This window comes from Cyprinodon variegatus, unplaced genomic scaffold, assembly GCF_000732505.1.
Source record: "Cyprinodon variegatus isolate N-32 unplaced genomic scaffold, C_variegatus-1.0 Scaffold1250, whole genome shotgun sequence".
NCBI classification, from domain to species: Eukaryota; Metazoa; Chordata; class Actinopteri; order Cyprinodontiformes; family Cyprinodontidae; genus Cyprinodon; species Cyprinodon variegatus.
Genome location: NW_015151703.1, coordinates 132,608 through 156,746, shown reverse-complemented (window position 1 = coordinate 156,746; position 24,139 = coordinate 132,608). Strand labels below are relative to the sequence as shown.

Sequence of the window (24,139 nt, the reverse complement as noted above, 5' to 3'; positions counted from 1 at the left end):
GTCAGGTTGCCTTATTCAGAATAACGATCCCCAATCATGTTTACATTCACACCGAAAGGATTGTCAACTGGCATATCTACCCGTCTCTGTCGGATTACAGTTTAATTCTCATTCTTCAAAATCCAATCAGAATGTTCAAAGTAACATGTTGCCCTTTTTCTGAATTTTTATCTCCATGTAAAAATAACCCCAGATGATACTTTATGTGATAGCAGGAGGTAAATGCTGTCGCACATGCTTCTTAAATTCTAGGAAATTGGTCTCTGAAGGTCCTTGAAACATCATAGTGAATTTATGTTAAGAGATCTGTATTTGCTACTAGACTTTAGGGTGGAAATTCACCTTTTAATAGGGCATTGAACACAAACATACAGCTAAAACTACAATGGAATGCGTACGATGACAACAGATTTTACAGTCGGGATTCCAAATTAGAATCAGTGGTAAAATTTAAAGATTAAAGTTCATGAAGAATCTCCGTCCACTGAGAATCAGCTTGAGCCATTTTATAATTAAGAATATGCGTGGCACCCTGTGGCTCAGCCGACAGGGTAATATTGGTAAAGTATGGTCCTCTACACAGCTGTCCTTGACTACCCTCCCAGGTCCCTTTAAAGTCACCTTTCTGTGAAACAAAGCCCACCAATGCATCAAATTCTAACAAGCGAATTGGACAATCTTTTATATTTACAATGTTAAATGTGAAGATCTATAGAGACTCACTTCGGAAGGCTGCATTGTTTTAGATCTAGGATCAAATTGAAATGTGTATAATGGAATTTCGAGTCTTTCCTTAGTAATTTACAATGTTTTGGTTTAACGGACAGCAGCATGGAAGCTTTTTTACCTTAAGGAATGTTGTCAGCTTTATTATAAAAAAAATAATTGTTGACTCCATGCAAAGCTGCACACACCATCCTTCTGCTGCAGTCCTCCCGGTGGTAAAAGCTACCAACCAAGTGTGGCTGTATCCATGAGCTACGCCGTCTCTGGAGCGTGAAATCTTCCCATTTCTGCTGAGCTGCCCGGAGGACAGCTGAGTAAAGCTCTGCTCGCTGCAGCTCCGGAATTGGAGCATTAAATGCATTTTCCAGCAGGTTTGCTGAGGAGGGGAAAACAGACGAAGAGGGGTTAAAAGGAACAAGTTGGGAATATGCCTGGAATCTCTTTGTGGTTTTGTTTTTACAGTAAATAACAAAAATTCTTTAACATTGTAGCTTGTCTGTTCAACACTGAGGGTCTGCTTTATATACCTGAGACTCATCAAGTTAAATGGCATGCAGACTCAGCCCTCATAACGGCGTCTCTACGCCCTAATAGTTGTAGTGAGGTTGTTGTCTTCTTTTCTTTTATCTTTTTCTCTGTATCTTCTTAGAATTACATATTGTAGCTTGATGCATTTTTACTGAACTTATTTCCAATAAGGATTCTGGTACAAATGGCATGCTGTTCTGATTTCATTGCAAGTTGCTGTCAAAAGTGCTTAGATTTGCAGCACGCTGAAATATGATCCAATTATATTTGTGTGCATGTCTTTATGAGTGTTTGTTCGGTGGAAGCGGAAGCCACACAACTCCTCTAAAACCTCTGAAATACAATTCCCCATCCAGCACTTGAAATGACCTGGAACACACTTCCTGTCATTGCTGCAAACAAGAGATTCAGTTTCCAGGTCTTAATGCATTTAAACAGATAACCAAGGATGAAATGTGACATTGAACTCATTTTTTAATGAGCTGGACGTTGCTTGGTGAAGGCTGTGCTAACTAAGCCCGACACCCCTCCATCCCCATTGGGCCCCGGAGAGATGATGCAGACGCTGTTGCAGAGGGTAAAATGGGGCCCGAGGACATTGAGTGCAAGCTGTTCTTGCCAAGGCTGTGCATTGTTACTGCATGTTGCACAGTTTCAAAGTGCTTAGTTTGTTTTTTTGTGCCTTGATTCATTGTACCAGTCAGTGAGCATGAGAAAGGACTGGATATAAGCCCTCTTTGTTTCGCTGCAGTTAGTGACAAGGTTATACTCAATGATTTAACTTTTTTTATGTTATGCATAACACAAGGAATACAGCTACTGTCAACAACCTATTATTCTTTACATGTACTGCCCTAAAGCGTATTTAGCTGATTTTATATCAGGAAAAGCTCAGGGATGTTGGAAACTAAGGCTGCTTGTTGGTCCAAATAAACAAAGGTAAGACTTTGGAGGCAACCCTGCACTATTCTGCTGGGAACATTTGTTTTGTCCCTGCTGCTCAGTTTGGATACAGAAATCGGTCAGTATTCAGGTGTGGTAAGCTTTAATATGTTAAGGTTTTTAAAGTGCTTACTTTTTTTCCATTATGATTTTTTTGTGGTTTAAAATAAGGCTGGGAAATTATTTGCATTTGCAATCATATTGCAGATACTAACAAAACACCATAAACACCATATTCACATCGCAGAGCAACTCAATTTTAGTCAGATTACAAATTTCACTTCAATTTTTAGAGTTATTTTTAAAAGCCCATCTAGGGACAAGTGCTGCGAATTAGCTGTTGCTATTGCACCATGATGCAAACATGGGACTGCTGTTTCATTCAGTTTGTCTATGTAAATGTGTGTCTGTCCCTATCAAATAAACTTTAATGATAATAATTTAAAAAGAGACATTGACTTTTTCACTCCAGAACTTTAGGCGGCGGCATTATGCTTAAAGTGGGTTTATCGCTACACAAAAAAAGAGGAGAAGTTTGCAGCTAGCACACAGATCCACGCATGCCAGTAGAAAAAAGGTATTTTCCCACAACAGCAACAGTTAAACGCTGTGATAATGGACTCTAAATGCTAGCTAACTCTAGATGCTAAGGTTGTGATGTGAAATATCTGCATGCTTGTGTTTAGTGAAAAGGAAAATTTAAAAATTAAATCATTCCAAAAAACATGTTACAAGTTTGAAGACGCTTCGATTCCCATTCCTACTCTGTTAGAGTGGACCAAAAACAAAGCCTTGTTTTTGGTCCACTCTAAAAAGCCTTGAACTCAACGCTATTTCTGACATTTTGAATCGAAAAAGCTTCCGGGATGGAAAGCGAACAATCTTCAAACTTGGAAACAAAGTCCAGTGGATTGTTTTGTAACCTTTTTGGAATGACTATGACCTGAATGACTGAGAATCTTCTAATTCTTGTCTAATGTCTAATTTTTTTTTTCTTTTTACTTTTGGCAAAATAGTTTATGCGTAGTTTAAAGTCATTTGATGAAATCCCCCAAAAAAGTACCACTGTCCTTTTAATTTTGTGTATGGAGGCTGTGCCCTTCTACTACTGGCCTGAAGGACAACAACTGCATGTTTGCCTTATTAACAAAAAAGACAGATTTCACTGTTTTAAAATCCGGTCATGGAAAACTAAGAAATCTAAAAAAAAGAACATCTGTCGCATCTTTACCTTGTATAGGTTATTATGTTTTGCAACTAGAATTGGCGAGCTTCGCTCGTGTGACATCTGCAACCACAGGATGTCTGCACTGATATTGTGATAATGATATGTACCGTGCAGGGTTACACCTTTCCTTGTGAGCATCTCAGCTGCTACAAATATACAAAAGTTTGGTGAATGAGGCTTTAAGAGGCCAGAAAGCCTGAAACACTGCCTTGAAAAGTGAACATTTTAAAATATGATATCCTTGCACATATTGCATCCAAACAGTCTTTTAAGAATGTGATCTTCAGCATCTTGATATCGGTGTGGTTTTCTGTTTTTATTTTTAGTCAGCCAGCCTGTGTCATCCTGCCTTGTGTCAGAACCATATTAAAATGGAGTATAATTGTAGCCTAGCACAGCAAACTGTTTGGTATTATTGTAATTATAAAGAAAACTTGAGTTTATTGAACTCAGAATCTTTTTGGTTTCAGTCTGATGTATCTTAAAAGTAAAAGGAACTGACCTGAAGAAGGTCCAGTTGGCACAGAATAATTTCTGCAGTCAAGAAAGCAAATACTGCAGCTAGGGTTGGGTATTTTCACCAAAGTCCTGAATCAATTCGATTTTGATTCATACAGTTCTAAATTGATTAATTTCGATTCGATCTGTTTTTACTATAATGAAAGTGGTTCAACTGTGTTTCAAAATACTCATGTATTTTGTTTTTTCCTGTCACATTAAACACAAAGTGCAAACTTGTAAATCAGACAGTTTAAACATGAGATGTGAACAAAACTGACTCAAAAGTGCAAACTTGTTTGTGAAAAGTGAAAAAGTGAAGCCTCACTCGAGCAAGTAGACGTGACACAGCAAACATGCATGAGATGCATTATCTTCACTGCACAAACCATATTTGCAGCGTTGTCTGTAACAACTACAGGGTTGTTTTCTGGTCAGCCTCCATTTGTTAATGTCTTCAGTCAACCTATTCGCTATATTTGCAGCTGTCTGGCTTGAAGTAATCTTGAGTGCATCTTTCCTGCTTATTTGAATGTGATTTTCACGCAGGTCACTATAAAATGAATCAATCTCGTTCCCTAGACATCGATTTTTCAAAAATGTAAAGGAATCGATTCAAAATCGATTAAATCGATTTTTTTACCCAGCCCTAACTGCAGCGTTTGAAATTAATGAGTGATTTGTACTGCATTAACATTTGGAAACTTTGTCAGCCTTGTACTTAATGTCTTACCTAGTTCAACATTACATCATCATTATTCAGGTATTTATCCCTGAGGAGGTTCTTTGTTAATTGGGATATGTACCAGATACACGCTTGACTAAGCTTGAAAGATTTGTGAAATTCCTATACTTTCACTGAATCATTGCCAGAAGTGTTGCAAAACAAAGTCTGCTTACAACCAGCTCGCCATAACTTAGTTACCATAACCTGACAGGCCCTTTATGGCATCATATTTTGGTTGGCCTGTTTTTCGGATTACAACCAACAGGACAGCAAGATTGATTGTTAAAATAATCTGAAATCTGTAACTCAGATGTGACATCATGGATTAAATCCATGGCATGCAAGAGGAGCTTGTCGAAGCCTGATGGAGGTTTTCTGGGGCCACGCTTTGTGTTGTTATGCTGACTTCTGTCAGGAATAGACTGCTACAACCGGTTGCATTTAAATCCTTAAAGCGGCCATCTTCCAGAATTAGCTCAGGTGATGAGTCTGTCTTAAGCAACATGGCAAGCATTAGATAAGAAAGCTTAATGTGGTTTCAAGTAGCAGCTTCAAATAGTGGCAGTGCTACTCCCACAGAGAACATTGGCAGCAGCATCATAGCAGGTTAAACATGTGGCTGCTGCATTTTTTAATTTTTATTCCATAAAAAAGAAGCTGTCATGAGAAAAGTGATGGGGTTGAGGACTGTTTGTTCTAGGGTACGCTAAGGTGTGAATCCACATGGATGTGTGAATGTGGAGCAAGCCAGTTCTAGAAAAAAAAAAAAGACTGTCACTGTTGTCTAAAAGGATTTGTTTGCTATGATATAATCTTTCTATTTTCAGCTCATCCTGTTTTAGATTAGATGCATTTCTTTCAGAGCAGACAGCAAATTTTAGATTCTTACTTTTAATTAACCAGATCCCACTTAATATTTTCTCAACTTTAAATTGATTGCTTGATTGATTTTTATTGATCTCACAGTGGAGAAATGTACTTGTTACATTAGCTCAAATATTAAAAAAGAGAAGAAGAAGGTACCAAAGGAAGAAAAAGTTGCATGGGATATAGACAGTATTTACAGTCCAAATATTTATTTATTTATTTATTTTTTTTATTGCAGGATTATTATACAGGCTTATTGCACATGGTGTTTACATAGGTATTTTATATGGATGTATATTTGTATATTTATATATATATATATGTATAGTTATTGCACTGGGTGTCAAATATAAAGAAAAGGGTTATTGCACAGGTTACTAAACAGTAAATTGCACAAGTTATTGCCGTTGTAGTGTTGCTTTGTAGTCTGGTTGCAGCAGGGATGAATGACCTGCGGTAGCTCTCCTTTTTACAAACAGGGTGTCTGGTGCAGAGGGTGAAAGGTGTCGTCCATGATGGATGTAAGCTTGGACAGCACTTCTCAGCCACTTCCTCCGCTGAGTCCAAATACCAAATAAATGACCTTATGAAAGAACTACCATCTGTTAAAAGAACTTTGAGTTTAAATTAAACAGTTATGTGTTAAACGTGAAGTTTTAATTTTTTTTGTCTCTCACAGGGTTCAAAGCGACTTCTGAGATCAAACGAGTACGTCCTCCCTCCCAGCGGACTCATGGAGACAGACCTTGAGCTCACCTTCTCACTACAGGCAAGTCCATTGACAGTCCCCCGCAAATTCTCACATAGATATATATCACTGTGACTTTAAAGGCTACATTCTGTGGAAGAATGTTCTTTCACACGGTTCAACACACAGTAAGCCCAGTTCCTACCTGGGTCAATTTAATGAAGTCCTCCGGGCCCTTTCCACGTAACATTAAAAATCACACAATACACCAAGATATGAGTATGTTTTTAATGAACTCTTTATGATTTACCACAATAGAAGGTTCAAACCCTGAAATTATGGCTTTTAGGTTCAGAGGGTAAGGTGGATAGAAGACCAGAAAGTTTTTATCTCAATGCAGTTCCTAAAAAACATGTGCATGGTTGGCATCAGCTGTGGCCCATTGCCTCCAACACATTTAGACATCAGCACTTTTATATGACCAGATTGTCTTTAAGAGAGTAAAAGCACACAGTTTGGATATTCTCCCATGGTGGAGCGGATATACTGCAGCTGTTTCAGTCCCAACTTAATGCAGATAAAATGCTGACGGATACAATCCGAGGTGTCCCATAGGAACAGCTGTGACAGTGTTTCTATTGAATAAATATAATTTCTCCTACCTTTAAAATCTTACCAAAAGGTTGCATTTATTTTTGGTAACTGTGAAGCTATTCTTGATTTATTTTAGGTATTTTCAGGCAGAAATTTCTTAATACTGTCTCCCGTATAATCATATTCCGTTTGTTCCTCATTGTTTGTTCCAAAACAGTGAAACACTTTAATATTCATCATGTTGTGCACTTAGATATACCTGGATAGATAAACTGAAGATGAACTTAATTTAAAGTTTTAAAGGAATGTTTAAGAGAAACAATCAATTTAACATGCAAATGGTTGATTTTAAAGAACTTTTTAGGTTTTCTTTGTTGGTTTTTCAGTCCATCGTGTAAACATGACTTTTTTGACATCCTTAAATGTGCTTAAAATAGGATGAGATAAAATTGATACTGAATGGGAGCATCAAACATTAGGCCAGGTTTTGGCCAAAAAGTTTCCTCAAAAATTGGTTCAGAGCAAAATGCAGAACAAGTTGTCTAAATTCAGTTTTTTAATTCAGCTGCATAATTTCTGTAAACTCATCATAAACAGTCTGCATTCCTCTTCTGCAACCTACTCTTGCTTTGTATGATCATGTATTGTGTTTCTTTATTTCTCAGGATTGTAACCCAGGAGTCATTAAATGAAAGGTTTTAAAAAGATAGATTTTAAAAAGAAAATGTTCATTATTAATATTTTTTATTGTTTTCTTTGCAATGCCCAATGTTTAAAATGGCCACCGTAAAACTTCCTCTGAAAAAGTTGAAGCGTTTAATTTCAACTGGCTTGTAAAAACAGAACATAAAAGGTCTTATTATAATGAGAACTTTGTGAAAATAAAAGGACAGGAAGTGTATGTGATGGTTAAGTTATGGGTTTTAATATTTAAATATTTAAATTATGGGTTTACAACTATAAAAAGAAATTGACTACGTTCTGTTTCCGTTGTCTGTGTTGTTCTTGTGGAAGGATTGCTTTATAGTTCAGTCGGTCTTGCTAATTTGACCGAAGACTGCAGTAAAACACAAGAAATCCTGGTTTGAACAAACCTCTAAGCAGAGGATTCATATTTAATATTAAGATGATTGAATATCTGAGGATTCTTTTTTCTATAGAACTACATAAGCTGATAAAAAAATCAAAAGGCCTGTTTCTCCTCTTTGTCCTTTCAGTACCCCCACTTCCTAAAGAGGGACGCCAACAGGCTGCAAATCATGCTGCAGAGACGAAAGCGCTACAAGAATCGAACCATACTGGGCTACAAAACATTGGCCGTGGGAGTCATCAATATGGCCGAGGTACCAGCTAGTGGAACGCCTGAGCTGATGCTTCGGCTTCACTTCATTTCATGTGTCATTGTCAGTCGTTTTACTTCAGGATCCTCTCGTTCTGCTCCAGACTAGTGAAAGCATTCTACTTTGTTTTGCTTGCCAGAGAAAATAAGCTCCTGTGATTCATTCTCATCAGACAGAGCTGTGTGAAATGATCGACCATGTGGCGGCTGCTTCATATATGCTTTTTCTAAAAAAAGAACCCAGTGCGTTCAGCAATTCTACGCTGCTGAAGTGAGCCTGAGTGTGTTGCTTGTTTGAAGAAGAAAAGGATGATTTATATGGTTGATCCAAACCTCAGCTGGAAATACAGCCAAAAAAAATCTGTTAAACAAGCACATTTGGCAATTTGATATCATGCCTTCTTTAAATAATTGCCTTTTAGACAGCAGAATCATCATCCCTGCATGTTTAAAGGATTGATAGTTTGGTTTCTGCCCTCATAGAACAGATGCAGAAATGAAAATGGATAGTCAGCTTCTTGCAAAACACTTAATACCCCTTCAGTCTTTTTTTTTTAATTTGTCTTCCTACAATCCCATGCTGCAGTTTACTTTATTGGGGTTTGAAGTGATGAACTAAGACAAAGTATTGCAGGATTTTCAATGCCGTTCTATCCCCCTTACTCTGACACCCCTAGATGATTAATTTCTTACCCACCGTCTTGCACCAATAATAAATAGTTTCCACCTATTTGTCACCCTGAAGGCATTGCAGCGGCAGTATTATGCTGTGGGGAAGCCTTTCTTTAGCTGAAGCTTGGAAGCTAATCATCTCCCAGTTAATCGCTGCTTTACTTATTGTTAGTCTGCTGCATACAATTTGTGATGTAACTAGGGCTAAAACAATCAGATAAATCATTATTAGTCGATTATTGAAATAATCATCAACTAATTTAGTAACTGAATAATCGTTAACTGGAGTACAGAGACTGGAATCCATCCCTTTAGCTCACAATGCAACCCACTTAAAGCAGTAATTATTAGGGATGCACGATATTGGGATTTTGGCCGATATCCGATAAGCCGATATTTTAAAACTCATGTAGCCGATAACCGATATCGATACCGATGTTAAAGCTGGACAAAAATAAGTAGTCATTGAAAATAGCAGTTTTGTTATCCATTTCTGACACTTTGAAAAATAATATACTCAAATATATTTTCATATGCCGATATCAAATTGATTTTTAAAAACGCAGTATCGATCTATTTTACTTTCAAAATCTCGTGAAATTTCATCGTTCTGTTACAAACTTGTGATATTTTGCAAATTCTTGTGAGATTTTGTTAGTAAAATAGATCGATACCGCGTCAATATATCAACATATTAAAATATGGCAAAATTTTTTGAATTTTCGGGGGATTTCGTAGCATAACGATGACATATAGCAATATTTCATTAGTAAAAGAGATTGATATGGTGTTTTTAAATGGCAATATATCAGCATATGGAGATATTGTGATATTTTAATGTATCAATATTTTGTCCCTCGTCTTTAGAAGTTTTTAAGTCTGTAAAAAAGAAGTTTTTGAGGAAGAAGAAGAAGTAGTATATATATTTTTTTTTTAGGCTTTAGAAACTCAGAAACGGATCAAATATTGGGTTAAATATCCGTGGGGTGGCCGATGTCCGATATTCAGTTTTAAGGCCCATACAGGCCGATACCGATAGGGGGCCGATTATATCGTGCATCCCTAGTAATTATATGAAAATGTAAAAAAAATATACATATTTTACATTTAATATAAAAATTTTCGTCTGACAATATGCTCTATCCAGAACTCCTCCAGTAGAGACGATTTTGTTTCACCTGGTTTCAATCTAAAAAAAGGAACCTGTTGCTATCCGATTATTAATCAATTAATCGAAAAATAATCTACAAATGAATCAAAAAGCAAAATAATTGTTCGTTGCGGCCCTAGATCTAACATGAGAGGTTGGGTGCTGCTATGGTTTGGAGGCAACCCGACTGTCGCAGGTTCGAGTCACAGTCCTGCTGACCTTTGAATGTCTCTCCCCTCTCTTGTAACCCACTTTCCTGTCTACATACTTTCTAAAATTACAAAACAAAGGTCACTAGACCCTAAAAATAATCTTTAAAAAAAGCAAGTAAGCTTGGTTGAGAAGTATGCTTACTTTTGCAATTAATCTTGCATTATATGAACCATTATATGTACCTGGAGCAGCCCGGATGTTATCGCTCATTTTCTAATCGCTGTCGATCTGAGCCAGAGGTGTTGCCCCGCTGCGGCCTTGGAGCAGGAATTGATTGTCATCTAATGCATCACGGCGTGCTCTGCTTTGCTCTGCTCTGCTGTCCCTGTGTTTGCTGCTGGGAAATAACCCGCACACCTTTTATGAATAAAACCAAATTGGCCATTATTGGACCCTGTAGGGTAATTGTGTTGTCATCTGCTTTTCTGAAACTCTGCAAGCATCATGTGGGAGGAAGTGCCTTACTTGGCTTTGCTTGAAGTAGACCCCTGCTGGTGGTTAAGGAAAAAGGAGCCTGCTCCCTGTTCAATGATCCATCAGCTGGAATCTTGACTCGAACCCCCCGGATAGAGCTCAGACTGAAAGCTCATCCCTTCTCATCTAATTTGTATCTTAAAACACGTGTTGCACTGCTAGTCTAGATAATGAGGTGGATGAGAGGGTCCCTTAGACTAAGCAGTTTTCTGATAAAGGTTTATTTATGAAAGGCTAGCTGTCACCTTGAAGTCGGCTGCCAGACCTCTGATTAGTTATGGATGTTTAAATATATCATTTTTATCTCAGACATTGTCGTTTGGAGAGACAATAAAACAAAAACACTCATTTTATACAAAGGAAATTTCATTTAGAAGCCTGGATTGCATATTTGATTCCTGGTCTCAATCTTGCGTTGTTTAGGTGATGCAACACCCAACAGACGGGGGACAGATCCTCGGTCTCCATAGCAACGTGAAGGAGGCCCCGGTGCGCGTGGCAGAGATCAGCGTTTACTCTCTGTCCAGCCAGCCCATCGACCACGAGGACGGCAGCGGACAGGCTTGCCGAAAGACCAAAACCTCAGGTGGGCAGCGCCCTCTCCTGCCTCCCTATTCGGGTCTGTTAGAAAGGTCTGTGTTTCAGCCTCCAACCCCAGAGCCAGTCCTCCCTGCTGTGGCCTCTCTCTTCCCTTCTTCCACCTGGCTCAAGTTTCCGTACCGAGAACAGAATAAACTCCATTAATCCAAGGCTGTCCCGCAGCCAGAGATGTGTTATTCTCTTCAGCCATGGCTGTAATGTTGATATGAGACCAGAACAGATGGAGGGACTATTACCTTTCACCACTCTATTTCTGGATAGCGATGGTGGGGTGAAATCGCAGTCCGGTCCAGACTCTGTGGCATTATACCACTGTGCTGATCAGACACTGTTTGGGATGTTAGTGAGGAAGCTGCTCAAACATAACACATGAGCTCATGCACCAAGCATGAAAGGACTGTCACTCTGAGGGAAGAGAGGGAAGAAAAGATGTTTATCTGTCTCCATGCATTGATCCTTAATAGCATCCATCCTACCTAGAAGTGTGCAACAGGATGTTTTATAGGCGACAGGAAAGTCCAAAGAAGCTGTTCCAGATGGAAAAAAAACAGCTTTTTAAACTAGAAATATTTGTCTTTTTTATGAAAATGGCAAAAGTCTTGCTGAGACTCTAAAAGAGCTCCAGTTAAAGTAGCATGTAATGATATTTGCATTGCTATTAAGTGCTTACAAAAAAACTAGTTAGAAGTAAATAGAAGTGAAGATTATCACTATAAACTTGGCAGCATTTTTAATAAGCATTTTCTCATTTTGAGAACAACTCAAAAAGATTTTAAGAGTTAGTGAGAAATTGTTTTTTTCTATATTTCACAATTTCCTCTGCATCCATATCTTTATTTTGACATCTTTATATTTATCCTTGTGGCTCTCCAACCTTAGACCGCTCCCCTGATATGGACAATTATTCAGAGGACGATGACGACAGCTATTCGTCTGAGCAGGAGGCCAGTGATGACGCAGTTAATGCCCAGGTTGGTGCCAGAAAATGCTCATGTTGTGACAGTGCCACAAATGTCATTGAAATCTGGTGTTATATGTATTTCTTGCCTTTTCGAACACACTAAAGTAGCTTCAAAAATATCTTTTCCTATTTATTTCAATTTTATGTGATAACCTGAGTTAATGTCAGGCCCCTTTACTCCAGAAACCCTCAATAAAATGTAATGTTACGTTCCGAGGTTGCTTCTTAACCAAGTAATGAAATCTCCTTTTTTATTAAAGCTGTTCTGTGAAGATTGTATGGAGATATTTGAAGAATTTTTTAAAAAGAAAAAGAAAAAAGAACCATCTGCCATCGAGGAACATTGAGAACTGCAATAGAGTGGCATATTTGCAAATCTACCAACGCATGCTTATCCACTAAACTGAAAGATTGTGCAAGGACGGCATTATTGTTAAATAATAGTTGTATTGGGAGATGATTTTCCCCAGCTGGGAAACATAATCTGCTCGGAGCTGAATGTTCTTTCTGCTAATCATTACATAGGATGAGAGTCTTGTGTCATAATAGTCTCCCAGAATAATCCGTTCTGTTTCCTATTGTTTCTTTTTAATGTCAGGATATTTATGATGAAGATGACGAAGTGCGGAAGCCTAAGAAACCCCGTAGGAAAATGATCCGAACCACCTCCATGACCAGGGTGAGTTGCTCCCTCTTCTGTTGCCAATCATTGACCATGAGAATAACATAAAACTTGTAGCGTACTGCTGCACAAGCTTTTAAGAGAAGGAGAACAGCGTGTTCCATTTGTCCGAGCCATTAGTAGGATGTGGATGAGCATTTCAATGACCAATGTGGGCTCGCTGAACTGACTATAATGGTCTTTACATGAAATAGGTAATCCAGTCGTTAGTAATAAGGGGCATTTATAAACCTAAGGCCAGCTGGCACGCCTATTAAATGCTACATTTATTTCAAGAGTTTCTTCCTCTCATTGTACATTTTTTCGCTCTCTTTTTACAGCAACCTAATTTTAAGCAGAAATTTGTTGCTCTGCTGAAGAGGTTCAAGGTTACTGACGAGGTAAGTTGTGACCGCTTTGTTTGGGTTGATGCCCGGACAGATATTATTCCAGCACAAAAGAAAACTCTTACTGTGTTGTTTTCTGGGTCTTCTTCTGGAATTTCTCAGCCACGCTGTTATATTGTCTCCACTTAGTCAGCTGTGATGTTTACAGTTATTAGATTTCCATTGAGGCTGCAGAAAATAATCCCAGTATTGACTGTGTGAGCAGGCTTTTACTGCAGGGGGGTCAGAGAGAAAGAAATCCCTGTGTCATTCACATAAGAATCTATTTACAGTCTTTTTGTAAAAATAGTATTGTTAAAATGAATTAATTTGAAAGGTTTTTAAATTAGGTGTTTGTAAACCAGCCGTTTTGTGTTTTAAGATTCAGATGTTTATTACTACTTAAACCACATTAGACTATTGGGCATTTTTAGTTTTACAATGTAATCTATGAAAACAGAGTATAACCTGTTATTGTTTCTCTTTCTATATGACTGTCAGTATCTTAGGATTATCGTACTCCTAGAACCTTCTCACATTTTACCTGTTAGAGCTTAAAGACCAATCAAAGTCGGACTAGAACTATCAGACCAAACTTTCCTTGTCTAAATATTAAAGCTCCACAAAGGTTCTACAAGTCTTTACTCAAGGGAGCTCAGAACAAATATTCCACACACTTTTTTAGATATTTATTTATAAAATAATTAGATATATTTGACCCTTTTCCTTCTTCCTTACAGCCACATTTAAAGTTTTAATTTGAGTATATGTGGAGGGCCATTATGACTTTTGCATTGTTGTTTTCTAAATAAGCTCGCTTACAGTAACTCCAGTACTGTATTAGTCTTGATTGTTCTTAAAGCCTCAGGCAGCCGAGTGATCTTTTATCACGTTCACTGTCACTAATCTTTTCCTTGTGCCTGGATAATGTGCAAGGCTTCAGCTCTATAAATACCCAGGCAGAAGAGGCGGAGGGACAGACTGTTTATCTGCTTTCTGCCATCTTCTGCTCTTATGGAGTGACATTAATCACCTGATTAGTCCACAAGCCTGGCTGCTTGCACTCCTATGATATAATCCCCACTTTGCATCATTTTAGCTCTTGTAACACTCTTCTACCTTTTAACTATCATGCTCAAAAAATCTAACATAGTGTTTAGGATTCCATCGTTTTTTTTTATTAGTGATGCACAGTCCAATATTAATATCTGTATGGATACCACTATTGAAGAAAATTCAAGATTGGGTATCATCGAAAACCCATAATCCATAGAGGCACATGTATGCAGTCTATTTCTATAATAGATTTAAGTTAAGTCAGTTTACAGTCAGTTTGAACCCAAACATTTGTATATATGTTTTCAGGAGGCAGTTTGTCCTGTTATGCGATTTACTATTTTTATGACTTCCTTTTTGACCTTAAAATAATATAAAATTTTTCTTTTCATACTTGCTTGTAGAGAGGAGTTTTATGATAATCTCTTACAAAATCAACAGTAATGATGGTGACATTAAAACAAGCAGATCTCTGTTTAAAAAAAATCTGAGAGTCTATACCTATTGTGCATATTTGTTAGGTGCTCGACTCTGACCCGGTGGACCAGACCCAGGAGGTTGAAGAGGATCTGGACTTGCTCTACGACAGCCTGGAGGTGTACAACCAGAGTGACAGTGGGCCAGAGATGGAGGACAATGAGAGTGTACTGAGCACGCCAAAACCCAAGCTCAAGTATGTTTTCCAGCCTTTTAAAAAAAACTTGACAATATTTGAAAAGATGGGTATTAAATAACAGGGACCCCACTACATAACCTTGGGGAAACTAGAATCAACAGAAACTGACATAACTTGGAAAAATAAAAAGAATTTGAACAACTTGCCAAAATGGCCTTGAATGTCAGGTATTTTTTATATATATATTGGTAATAATAATACTAATGCTTTGTGAAACTATTTTAAAATTAGTTGAGGTCAAGCATTTGTTTTCATTTTCCAGTAAATGGTGGAGATGTTGCTGATATATTGGCATTGTGTTATAGCAGCAACTTGCAGGGAGTTTATCCAAGTTAAAAAACTGATTCTGTTGTTTGAATTAAAGGCTAATATCCATTTTTTTTACCCTCATACATCTAACTGTATTTTACTTGTGATCATAAAGTGGCTCCAACTTCAATTTTATTTAAAGATTGATGCTGTCTGTAAATCTATTTTAGGAATATTTACACACTAGCCTCAATATTTTAAACAATCCAAAATATATATGATTTTTGTCAGTACTTTCAAAACACAATGTTACAGATTATGATTTTAAAGTTTAAAGCTCTGTTCTCTTTGTTTATGTCTCAATTTTTAAACTATTAATATTTAAAACACTGTCTTTTTTAGGCCTTTCTTCGAAGGAATGTCTCACTCCAGCTCTCAGACAGAGATCGGAAGCCTGCACAGCCAAAAAAGTCAGCAGAGAGAGCTGTCCTGTCCCGTAAGTTAATGATTATTCACTACATGAACAAACTGTCTTCTAGGCTCATTGTTTACATGTTTTATAGGTTCCTATGTCAGAAAAATCCCATTGTTTGTGAGCATTCAGCTCCTTGAGTTTACAAAAGTTTGAGCATGAGTGCAATGCAACCACTTGAGGACAGGATGAAGACGTGAGCCCTGGCCCCGTCCGCCCCTGCAGGCTCTTAGTATTTGTAGGGAGTGTCACCAGATGACCTTTCCAGCACCATCAATACACAGGCGGAGACACAACTATGCTGCCACACTCCGGAGAGAAGATTAGATGGAACGGCCCTGAACTCCTACACAGATTTATGGCCCGTTAGAACAACACAGGCAGGGAAAGAAAGGCATGTTGAATCTGACGAGGGGGGTTATAAATATCTGGGGATTTATTTGAGCTTGTAATAAAATAGCCCAAAGCAATTTAAGCGGCTGTAGCCCTCTATTTAGTTGTGTTGCGATGGAAATTCATAAGCATGTCTCGTAGCAAGAAATAAAAAGTGTTTGATCTTAGAGTGAAATGACTTAACCCAGATTTTAAAGGATCCACAGAGGTAGTTTTAAAGGCTTAAATATGAGCACGCAAAGGGGCTTAATCGTGTTTATGAAATCAGTGAATACGCACAACTATCAAACATTTAGGTTACTCAAAATACCTCAGTCTTAAAAAGTTTGTTAAAAAAAAATCTACAAAAAATAATTGAAATTTTCCTGGTCTTTTGTATTTGTGTTGTTTTGTTTTTGTATTTCCTGACTTTATGTTCAGTTGTGGACATTTTTCATCCATACATCCCTTCATCCAGGGCTGTCCTTCTCTCCATTCATTCTTTTCTAGTGTTTTTGTTTTTTTGCATATTCTGCTTATAAAGCCTGAAAGCCACACTGGCATCAATACCAAATTAGTTTCTTTTTTTTTTTTTTTTTTAAGCTGTTCACCAAATGAACGTCCAATCAGCGCTGGCTTTGAGGCAGGTTGAGGAGTGACGCAACGAGAAGCGCGACAGTTCAGTCTAAAGAACATGGTGGCTTCAGCCAATGAAACTAGCGTTAGCGTGGCTATCGAGCAAGTTTTATCGGAATTACAGAGTATTTCTTCACTGAAAGAAGAGCAAAACACTGCTCTGGAGGCTTTTCTCAGAGGAAAATATGTTTTTGCTCTTCTCCCGACTGGTTTCGGCAAGAGTAGCCTGTTAGTACATCATATGTTTCGTTGATCTGATTGGTTTATTTGGCCCGTCTATCACCAACATAGGCCAATCAGCTAACCAGTATTTTCGCCCCTTCCCAAAATTTCTTTAACTGAAGGTTTCCAGATGGATATGCGGAGCAATCTGGCGGAGTTTTAGCCTAAATGAATTTCGAAATTTGAAATGAAAAATATCTCAGAACTGCCTAAAAACGAAAAAGTAACATCCATCAAGGAAATAATCAAATGTTTTCACGTGGTGTTGTTTTTTTCTTGCCTGCAGAGTGGCGAGTTTCTGACTGTGGATAGATGTAAAGTGCAAGGGAGCCGATATCAGGATGACAGCATCACTGAAACTGCTGTCGGGGTATGTTTTTGGAAGAATGGCTCATCGCTTAAAGCAGAACTCCCGGAGCATCTTTTTCTTATTTTTTCTCCTTAACCATACTCTCTTTACCCGAATGCCTCCTTCTCCTTTGGGTCTTTTGAGAAAAAGAAACAAGCGAAGGAGAATATAAGGGCAGACAAAATACCTGAATGATGAGGGTTGAGAGAGGGGTCTCTGAGTTTCCTGCTGTTTTCTCGCTGCTGGGTTCATCTAACCTTTTTCATTCAGCCCCTGCTCCCCTTGAGCCCGGGTCAGCCATCTCAGCGCTCTACTTCACTAAACCAATTTAAAGGGAATATTTAGGCTGTTTCCTGAGCCACCTGCTAACAGACCATTGCCCTCTATCTCTCCTGTTACTGTGGGCTTGTATCTTAAAGCATCAGCAGCATCTTACTTTATACTACATGTACCCCATGTATACAGAGAGAGACGTGGGTTTTAATTAGCTGAAAAACTGTTTACTAAGCTGGCAAGGTTGTTTTTCAAATTTAGTAGAATATTGTCGATATTTCACTTCATTTATTTCTTTTTGTTCAAATCTGGGGCCTTAGAATTAGAAAAAGAACTGACTAATTTGTAATTTTATTTTACATTTTTAAAATTCGCTGTACAAACGCAAAATGTTCTGATAGTGCATTAATATATTTATGCTTTGAAAGATTTATTTTGGTAACAAAGGATATCATGGTTTAGGACTGTGGGATTTGGAGTTATTTTTGTGTTTGTATTAAATTCAAGGAAATAAGTGATCTGAAAGGGGACAATCATTTCGAAATTAAAATAAATATATAACAGAAAAAAAACAATTTTTCACTCTGATAGCAAAAACTGATTTTATCCTGAACTGAACAAAAACATTTGGGGAGAAAATATTTAGTTGGACAATAAATAAAATCTAATTTGACTTTTGGAAAATGATTTCCAAGGGAAAAAAGCTTTATCAAAAATACATTTTTACTCTCAAATATTGTTTTTCTTTTTGCAATCGGAGTGAAAACTCTCAAAAATAGATGTCTTTCTGAACTTTTTTCTTCTCCTTCTAAAAACCTAAATCTTTCGTCTTGAGTCAGGAATTTCCCCTCGATGTGAAAAATGTGTAATGGGAAGGCGTGTGTTCTTATTGGCCAGTCTCCTTTTAACAGGAATAAATCTCCAGCAGAATCAGGCTTAGTGTGAGCGGCCTTCTGCTGAGGCTGACTGGTGTTCAAGGAGAAAGAAGCCGACATATAATAGAAACATAGACTAATCTATAAATACTTTCTGTGTTAGAAAAGGTAACGGTAAGCTAGTTTCTCTGGTTTCTCAGTCTAGAAAAGAAACAGTGAAGCAGACAAGCTCTGACCCAGTTTTCATGTCAAAGGGTTGAAAGACATACCCTAGAGTTAGTCACCCTAAAAGCTGAGCCCATAGCTATGTCTAGGAGAGAAGCAGGACTAAGCACTGGAAAAACAGGCCAAAAACAGCCCTCTATTAGAATCAAGGAAGAAAACAGAGGGGTGTGGCCTAAAAATCTAATCTCTTTTTTGTTTTTTCTATCAAATCCAAGTAATCTGTTTTCCTCACTAACATTAAACAATAAAGATTTAAATGACACGTACTGCTTTGAAAAACTAGCTTTTTATTTGCTCATCATCCCTTCTGGGAGGTGACATTTATTTAAAGGGCAACAAAATACAAGCTTTGATGTTTCTCAACAAACAATAAAAATATAACAGAATAAATGTTTGCAGCTAGGTCACACAGTGTGCTATTTTATCAGTTATTAGTAGACATCGAAGGAAAACTGATGTCACTCTGAGCTACAGAAGCCCAAGATCTGGATTGGAAAAAAAAATAAAAAATCCAGATTTTCCAAAAATCAAGCCTTCATAGATAAAAAAAAACAAAAAAACAAAAAATCAAGCAGCGGGAATAAATCGATCTACAAAGTTTGACACCTGTGTTAAGAAGAAATCCAGGATTATTCTTATTCTCCTCTATTTATTGATATTATTTTCTTTTACATATAAAGAGCTGCTCTAGCATGAGAAGATTCATAAAATCTTTAATAAACGTTTGTATTTTTACTTTCATATTTTAACTCTGGAGCATTATAGAATTTGGACATGAAGCATGTTTGGAATCCTGGTTATTCCTCCTCTTTATTTTAGGTCCAGGAGCCAGAGACAGAAAACAGTGGATCAGGAGCGGGAGATGCGAACAGCTGGGATGTCAGCACTGAACGCATCCCCAGCACCGTTGGCAAGCTCTGTAAAACAGAGTCACAAAACCACATGTCACCAAGGTGAGCAGCTCATCACTAGAACTGAAAATCAATGTATTCCTAAACAAGCCAATATCTATGTTAATACATGCAAGTAATCCAGATTATCAGTTCCCTTGCTCTCTCTTCCCGTCTGTTGTCACATATGTTTAACTGGTTGCATTTCCTGTTCTCAGTAAAGTGGAGAACAAGCTGCAGAGGCGACCTCGCAGTACCTCCATGAAAGACAGACAAAACTCAAAGGCTCAGAGTGACAGAACCAGCAGCATGGAGAGCGAGTGTTCCCCAGACTCCCGACTGATAGCACAGGTAAACATCTATCCGACGTAAAACGTTACCCGTCCCAGTTTCGCTTCATGACAGATGCACTTGCTTGTATCAGTTTCAGAGTCTCTGCTCCTCGTTTTTCTCCAAGGTTCCCAGGAAATCTGTGTATGACCAACTAAACCAGATCCTCATCTCAGACGAACGCCTACCAGAGAGCATCATTCTCATCAACACTACAGAGTGGCAAGGACAGGTATGTTTTCTTTGAATAACCTTTTTGTGGCTTCTCTGAAAAGCCATCTGTTCATGAATATAATTCAGGGTTTTATACACAAACTTGTATTTTTTTGTTGCTATGCATCCATCTATTCATTCAGGAGTGTATTCATTATGAATCTATTAGTGCAGCCATCCCTCCTTCCATTTATTTATCCATCCATGTCTATCCATCCATATATATCCCCCTATCAACCCCTGCATACTTCCCTCTATCCATCCATTCAAGCAGCTCTACATGCATCCATCTCTCTATGCATCTATGCACGCACCCCTCTAGTCACTCATGCATCAATCTCTGTCCATCTGTGCCTTTATTATTGCATTCATCCATTTATTCATGCATTATTCATGTGTATTTCATTTAAATCTTAGCCGATGCAGAAACCCTTATAATTAACATTTGTATTTACAAAAGAAAAAATGGTCCAAGCATTTACTGTGTTATCTGTAAAATATTATCTGACAAAAATATGAAATTTAAGCACAAGAAATCTGCAGATGCTCTGAAACCCACAGCTAATACAGAAGCATAGCCACCCACTAGACGCCCTTAATGCGTTACATCTTGCCTCACATTGTTAAAAATACAAAGAAGTGCAACAGTTTCTTTAATGTTTTTAGTGTGCAGAAGGTGCCTCAGTTTGTCTAGCTTCTGCTGCCTTTCATTAACCCATTGTGTCCCTCTGATGTGTGTTTCTGTGCAGTATGTAGCCGACTTGCTCCATGAACAGGGCCAGCCCATTGTCTCCACTTGCTCTGCTGCTGATGTTCAGGCTGCCTTCAACACCATCGTTACACGCATTCAGAGATTGTGAGTCATGTTCACACATACACCTGCTTTGTTTGCATGACACGTTCAATGAAGGAGTGTTAGCCCCCTCCTTAGTTTGGATCAGTTCTCCACCAACCAAGGTGTGTTTATGGGGGCTTTTCCTCAGAGGATTCTAGGTTGCTTTTACAAAACTTGCTGTCTATGTTTGACTAATAAAATCAGTTTGCTTTTCTCAGACAGTTTCAGTTTTCAACTTCCTCTCCTTTCTAAATGTAGCATCTTTGCTAATCATCTCTTCAGGATTTCAAGGTTCCTCCTGCATAAAACAACCTCAAATGTGACTTTTTGATGCACGTCCCTGTCGCTCAACCCCAATCCTTGTGCTACTATATAAGTGTAAATTTTATTTTAAACCAAGTTTAGTTTAAAAACAAACTGGAAAAATATAAATTCGTCCAATAAAAATTTCAAAACAAATATATTAATGTAAGGAAAATTTAGCTAAAATAAGGCAAAGCCGCAACATTATAGTGTTATAATTGGACTCAAGCTGAGCTCAGATTAAAGAGGTATTTTTGATTATATGTATGTATTGGACAGTAAATTAAGTCATGTTTGCTAACTGATTCATATGGCAAAATGGATGTCAAGTCTGCAAACTAAAGAATAAATACAACCTCCAAATTAACAGGAGAATGAAATTTAATGTCATCACCATGACGATGGGCATATTGTGCTTTTGACATTTCATTCTATATACAGTAGCATGAAAAAGTATTTCATAACCTCTTATAACTGGTTGATATGTGGTTGAATTTCACCCCATTTCTCTGAAGGATCAGTTTAATTTAGCTACTTCAGAGGGTTTTTTCCAGCATGAAAGGCTTATTTAAGGTCATATCCAATGTTCTTTGTTTGGGTTTGGCTCCCTGGTCACTGCCTAGCCTGAATGCTGCATGACCTGTGGAATCAATATGTCACTTATATAGAGCCTATATTATTTTATTTTTTTTTTTTATTTAACATGGACAGACAGAAAACTTTTAAGGTAAATATGCCAGAATTAGCCCAAAGGCTACTTTACATCTATAGTCCCTGGCAAGTTAATAAGTAAAATACCAAATAATTAGACACTAGACAGAGGACCTAAATAAAAATAAATAAACAGATATATAAACAACATAAAGGGTAAAAGATCCCAAACGGCAACATGTGCTCACAAGCTGAATGATTTTCTAATGAAGTGGAATAAATCATTTCTGACAAAATATTAGGATAGTTAGATTATTCTTTTTTTATTTTTTTTATTTTGATAAATTAAATCATTTTAAAACTGCATTTTGTATCCTCTCTGGTTAGTTCAGTCTGATATGAACGTTATTTTGATTTAATCATTTGATTCTGATAGAAAAGTAAAGGCAGAACAAATGGTTTAGAAGACCAGAACTTTTTTTAAGCCACTGATAATAATGAAAACAGAGTTAGCCTCCTTCATTGACAGACTGCTGCACCCTAAATGCACCAGGGAGCGTTATCACAGATCCTTCCTCCCAGCAGCTGGAAGACTTTATAACCACCACTGTTCCCAATAACCTCAATAAGTTGTTACATTCATGTTGATTTTTGCACAGTTTCTGTCTTTATCAGTTAAATAACATGCTGCTGTCCTTTTTTTGCACATCCCTGGTGTTGCTGCTATTTTTCACACATCTATTACTGTAAAAATGTCCACAGCTGTTATTGATTTTTTTTTTATTCACCAGATACAGAGTATTTACATTGTAAAAACACTGTAAAGTAAAATAGTCTGTTTTATTTTCCTATTAGTTATTTTATACAGTTTTCTAAGTTGCACGTTGTGTGACCACTTCTGCTATAACCTTCTGCTGCTGTAACGCCACACATATTGGCCTCATCGTGGGACAATAAAGAGATTTTCTGTTCTGTTTTATTCTATAACTGAGCGCTGAATTACACAACAGAATATAGTGGGAAAATTATCTGTTTAAAATATTATCTAGGCCGCGCTAAAACTCTGCAGCATCATGTTGACATCCTGACAGGAGGGTTGAAAGACTTCATCACTTTCTGAAGTTGAATCATTAAAAGTCAACAATTAAAAGTAGTTTTATAGTGGTGTTCAAAACCGCAAGGACTTAGAAGTTGATTTAAAACATTTTCCAAAGCTTTTCTTAAAAGAAAAAAAAAAAAACATTGTTTGATTTTTTTTTATATACTTATCTTATGTCTTTAAAAAAAAGAAAATGGAAGATATTTTATGTTTATTTGGACATCTCTTTTGATCTTGGCTAAATAAAGTTGAAACAAGTCTCAAGGATAGATTTATGTCCTCTCTGGTGTAAAATTGGTATTATACAACGTGGCTCATGGGGAAAAAAATTCGACCTGTTTTGAAGCACGAATCCTAATGAGATGCAAATCTTTCTTCCAGACAGTCTTTAATTTTTCACACATCTCTGACCCACATTTCTTAAAGGCATTCCTTGTATTACTCACTGCCTCCCTTATATTTACCCCTTCTAGCTGTAACTGTAATGCACAGACGCCTCCAACGATAAAAGTGGCCGTTGCAGGTGACCAGAGTTACCTCAGCACCATCCTGAGGTTCTTCGTGGAGCAGCTTGCCAATAAGACCCCCGACTGGCTCAGCTATATACGCTTCCTCGTTATCCCCATCGGTACCTCAACTGGAATTCAGACAAAATCCGTCTGAGGATGTCGACTGTTTTCTAACTAAGTGGATTTTCGCAGGTTCTCATCCCCTGGCAAAGTATGTGGCCTCCTTTGATAGCCGCTTCAACAACATCTTCATGGACACAGCTTGGAGGGAGCTGTTCTGCAGGACGGAACGGCCCACATCAGGTAGGACTCGTGGCTCTGATCTCTGGCTGAAAATAAACTCTGCATGTCTAATGCACAGCCAACTTGAAAGGAAAAGAAACTGGGTCAGAGCTCAGGTCACAGGCTGCTACACTGAAAAAGGATTTCTTACTATTGCAGCAGAAAGTTTTAAATCAGGTTTTCTCACATTGTTCTTCTGAAAACCTGCATCAGTCCTCAAATAGCTTCATCCACCTAGTTTGGTGTTTATTTTTTATATTAGACATCTTTAACAGCTCTTACCTCCTGAATTGAATTAGAAATGTCCTATTTGTCATTATTCTGTGTCTATATGGCTGCACTTATTTATTCGTAGGCTACTGTTTCCA

At 37.6% G+C, this 24,139-nt stretch overlaps 1 protein-coding gene across 4 annotated transcripts in view; it reads left to right on the top strand.

The window, feature by feature from the left end:
* Positions 1-24,139, top strand: part of LOC107102404 (phosphofurin acidic cluster sorting protein 2-like) — a 58,070-nt gene that overhangs the window by 23,814 nt on the left and 10,117 nt on the right. For 2 of the 4 annotated variants that reach the window (XM_015401710.1, XM_015401709.1), the window contains exons 3-17: positions 6,196-6,285; positions 8,016-8,141; positions 11,070-11,232; positions 12,126-12,217; positions 12,806-12,886; positions 13,210-13,269; positions 14,832-14,983; positions 15,638-15,731; positions 17,224-17,307; positions 19,479-19,612; positions 19,768-19,900; positions 20,007-20,111; positions 20,842-20,948; positions 23,454-23,608; positions 23,682-23,792. In XM_015401710.1, the coding sequence (XP_015257196.1) occupies positions 6,196-6,285; positions 8,016-8,141; positions 11,070-11,232; positions 12,126-12,217; positions 12,806-12,886; positions 13,210-13,269; positions 14,832-14,983; positions 15,638-15,731; positions 17,224-17,307; positions 19,479-19,612; positions 19,768-19,900; positions 20,007-20,111; positions 20,842-20,948; positions 23,454-23,608; positions 23,682-23,792 (1,687 nt within the window). Of the gene's footprint in view, positions 1-6,195; positions 6,286-8,015; positions 8,142-11,069; positions 11,233-12,125; positions 12,218-12,805; positions 12,887-13,209; positions 13,270-14,831; positions 14,984-15,637; positions 15,732-17,223; positions 17,308-19,478; positions 19,613-19,767; positions 19,901-19,973; positions 20,112-20,841; positions 20,949-23,453; positions 23,609-23,681; positions 23,793-24,139 lie in introns of all 4 variants that reach the window. The other 2 variants (XM_015401708.1, XM_015401707.1) reach the window with 1 other exon arrangement.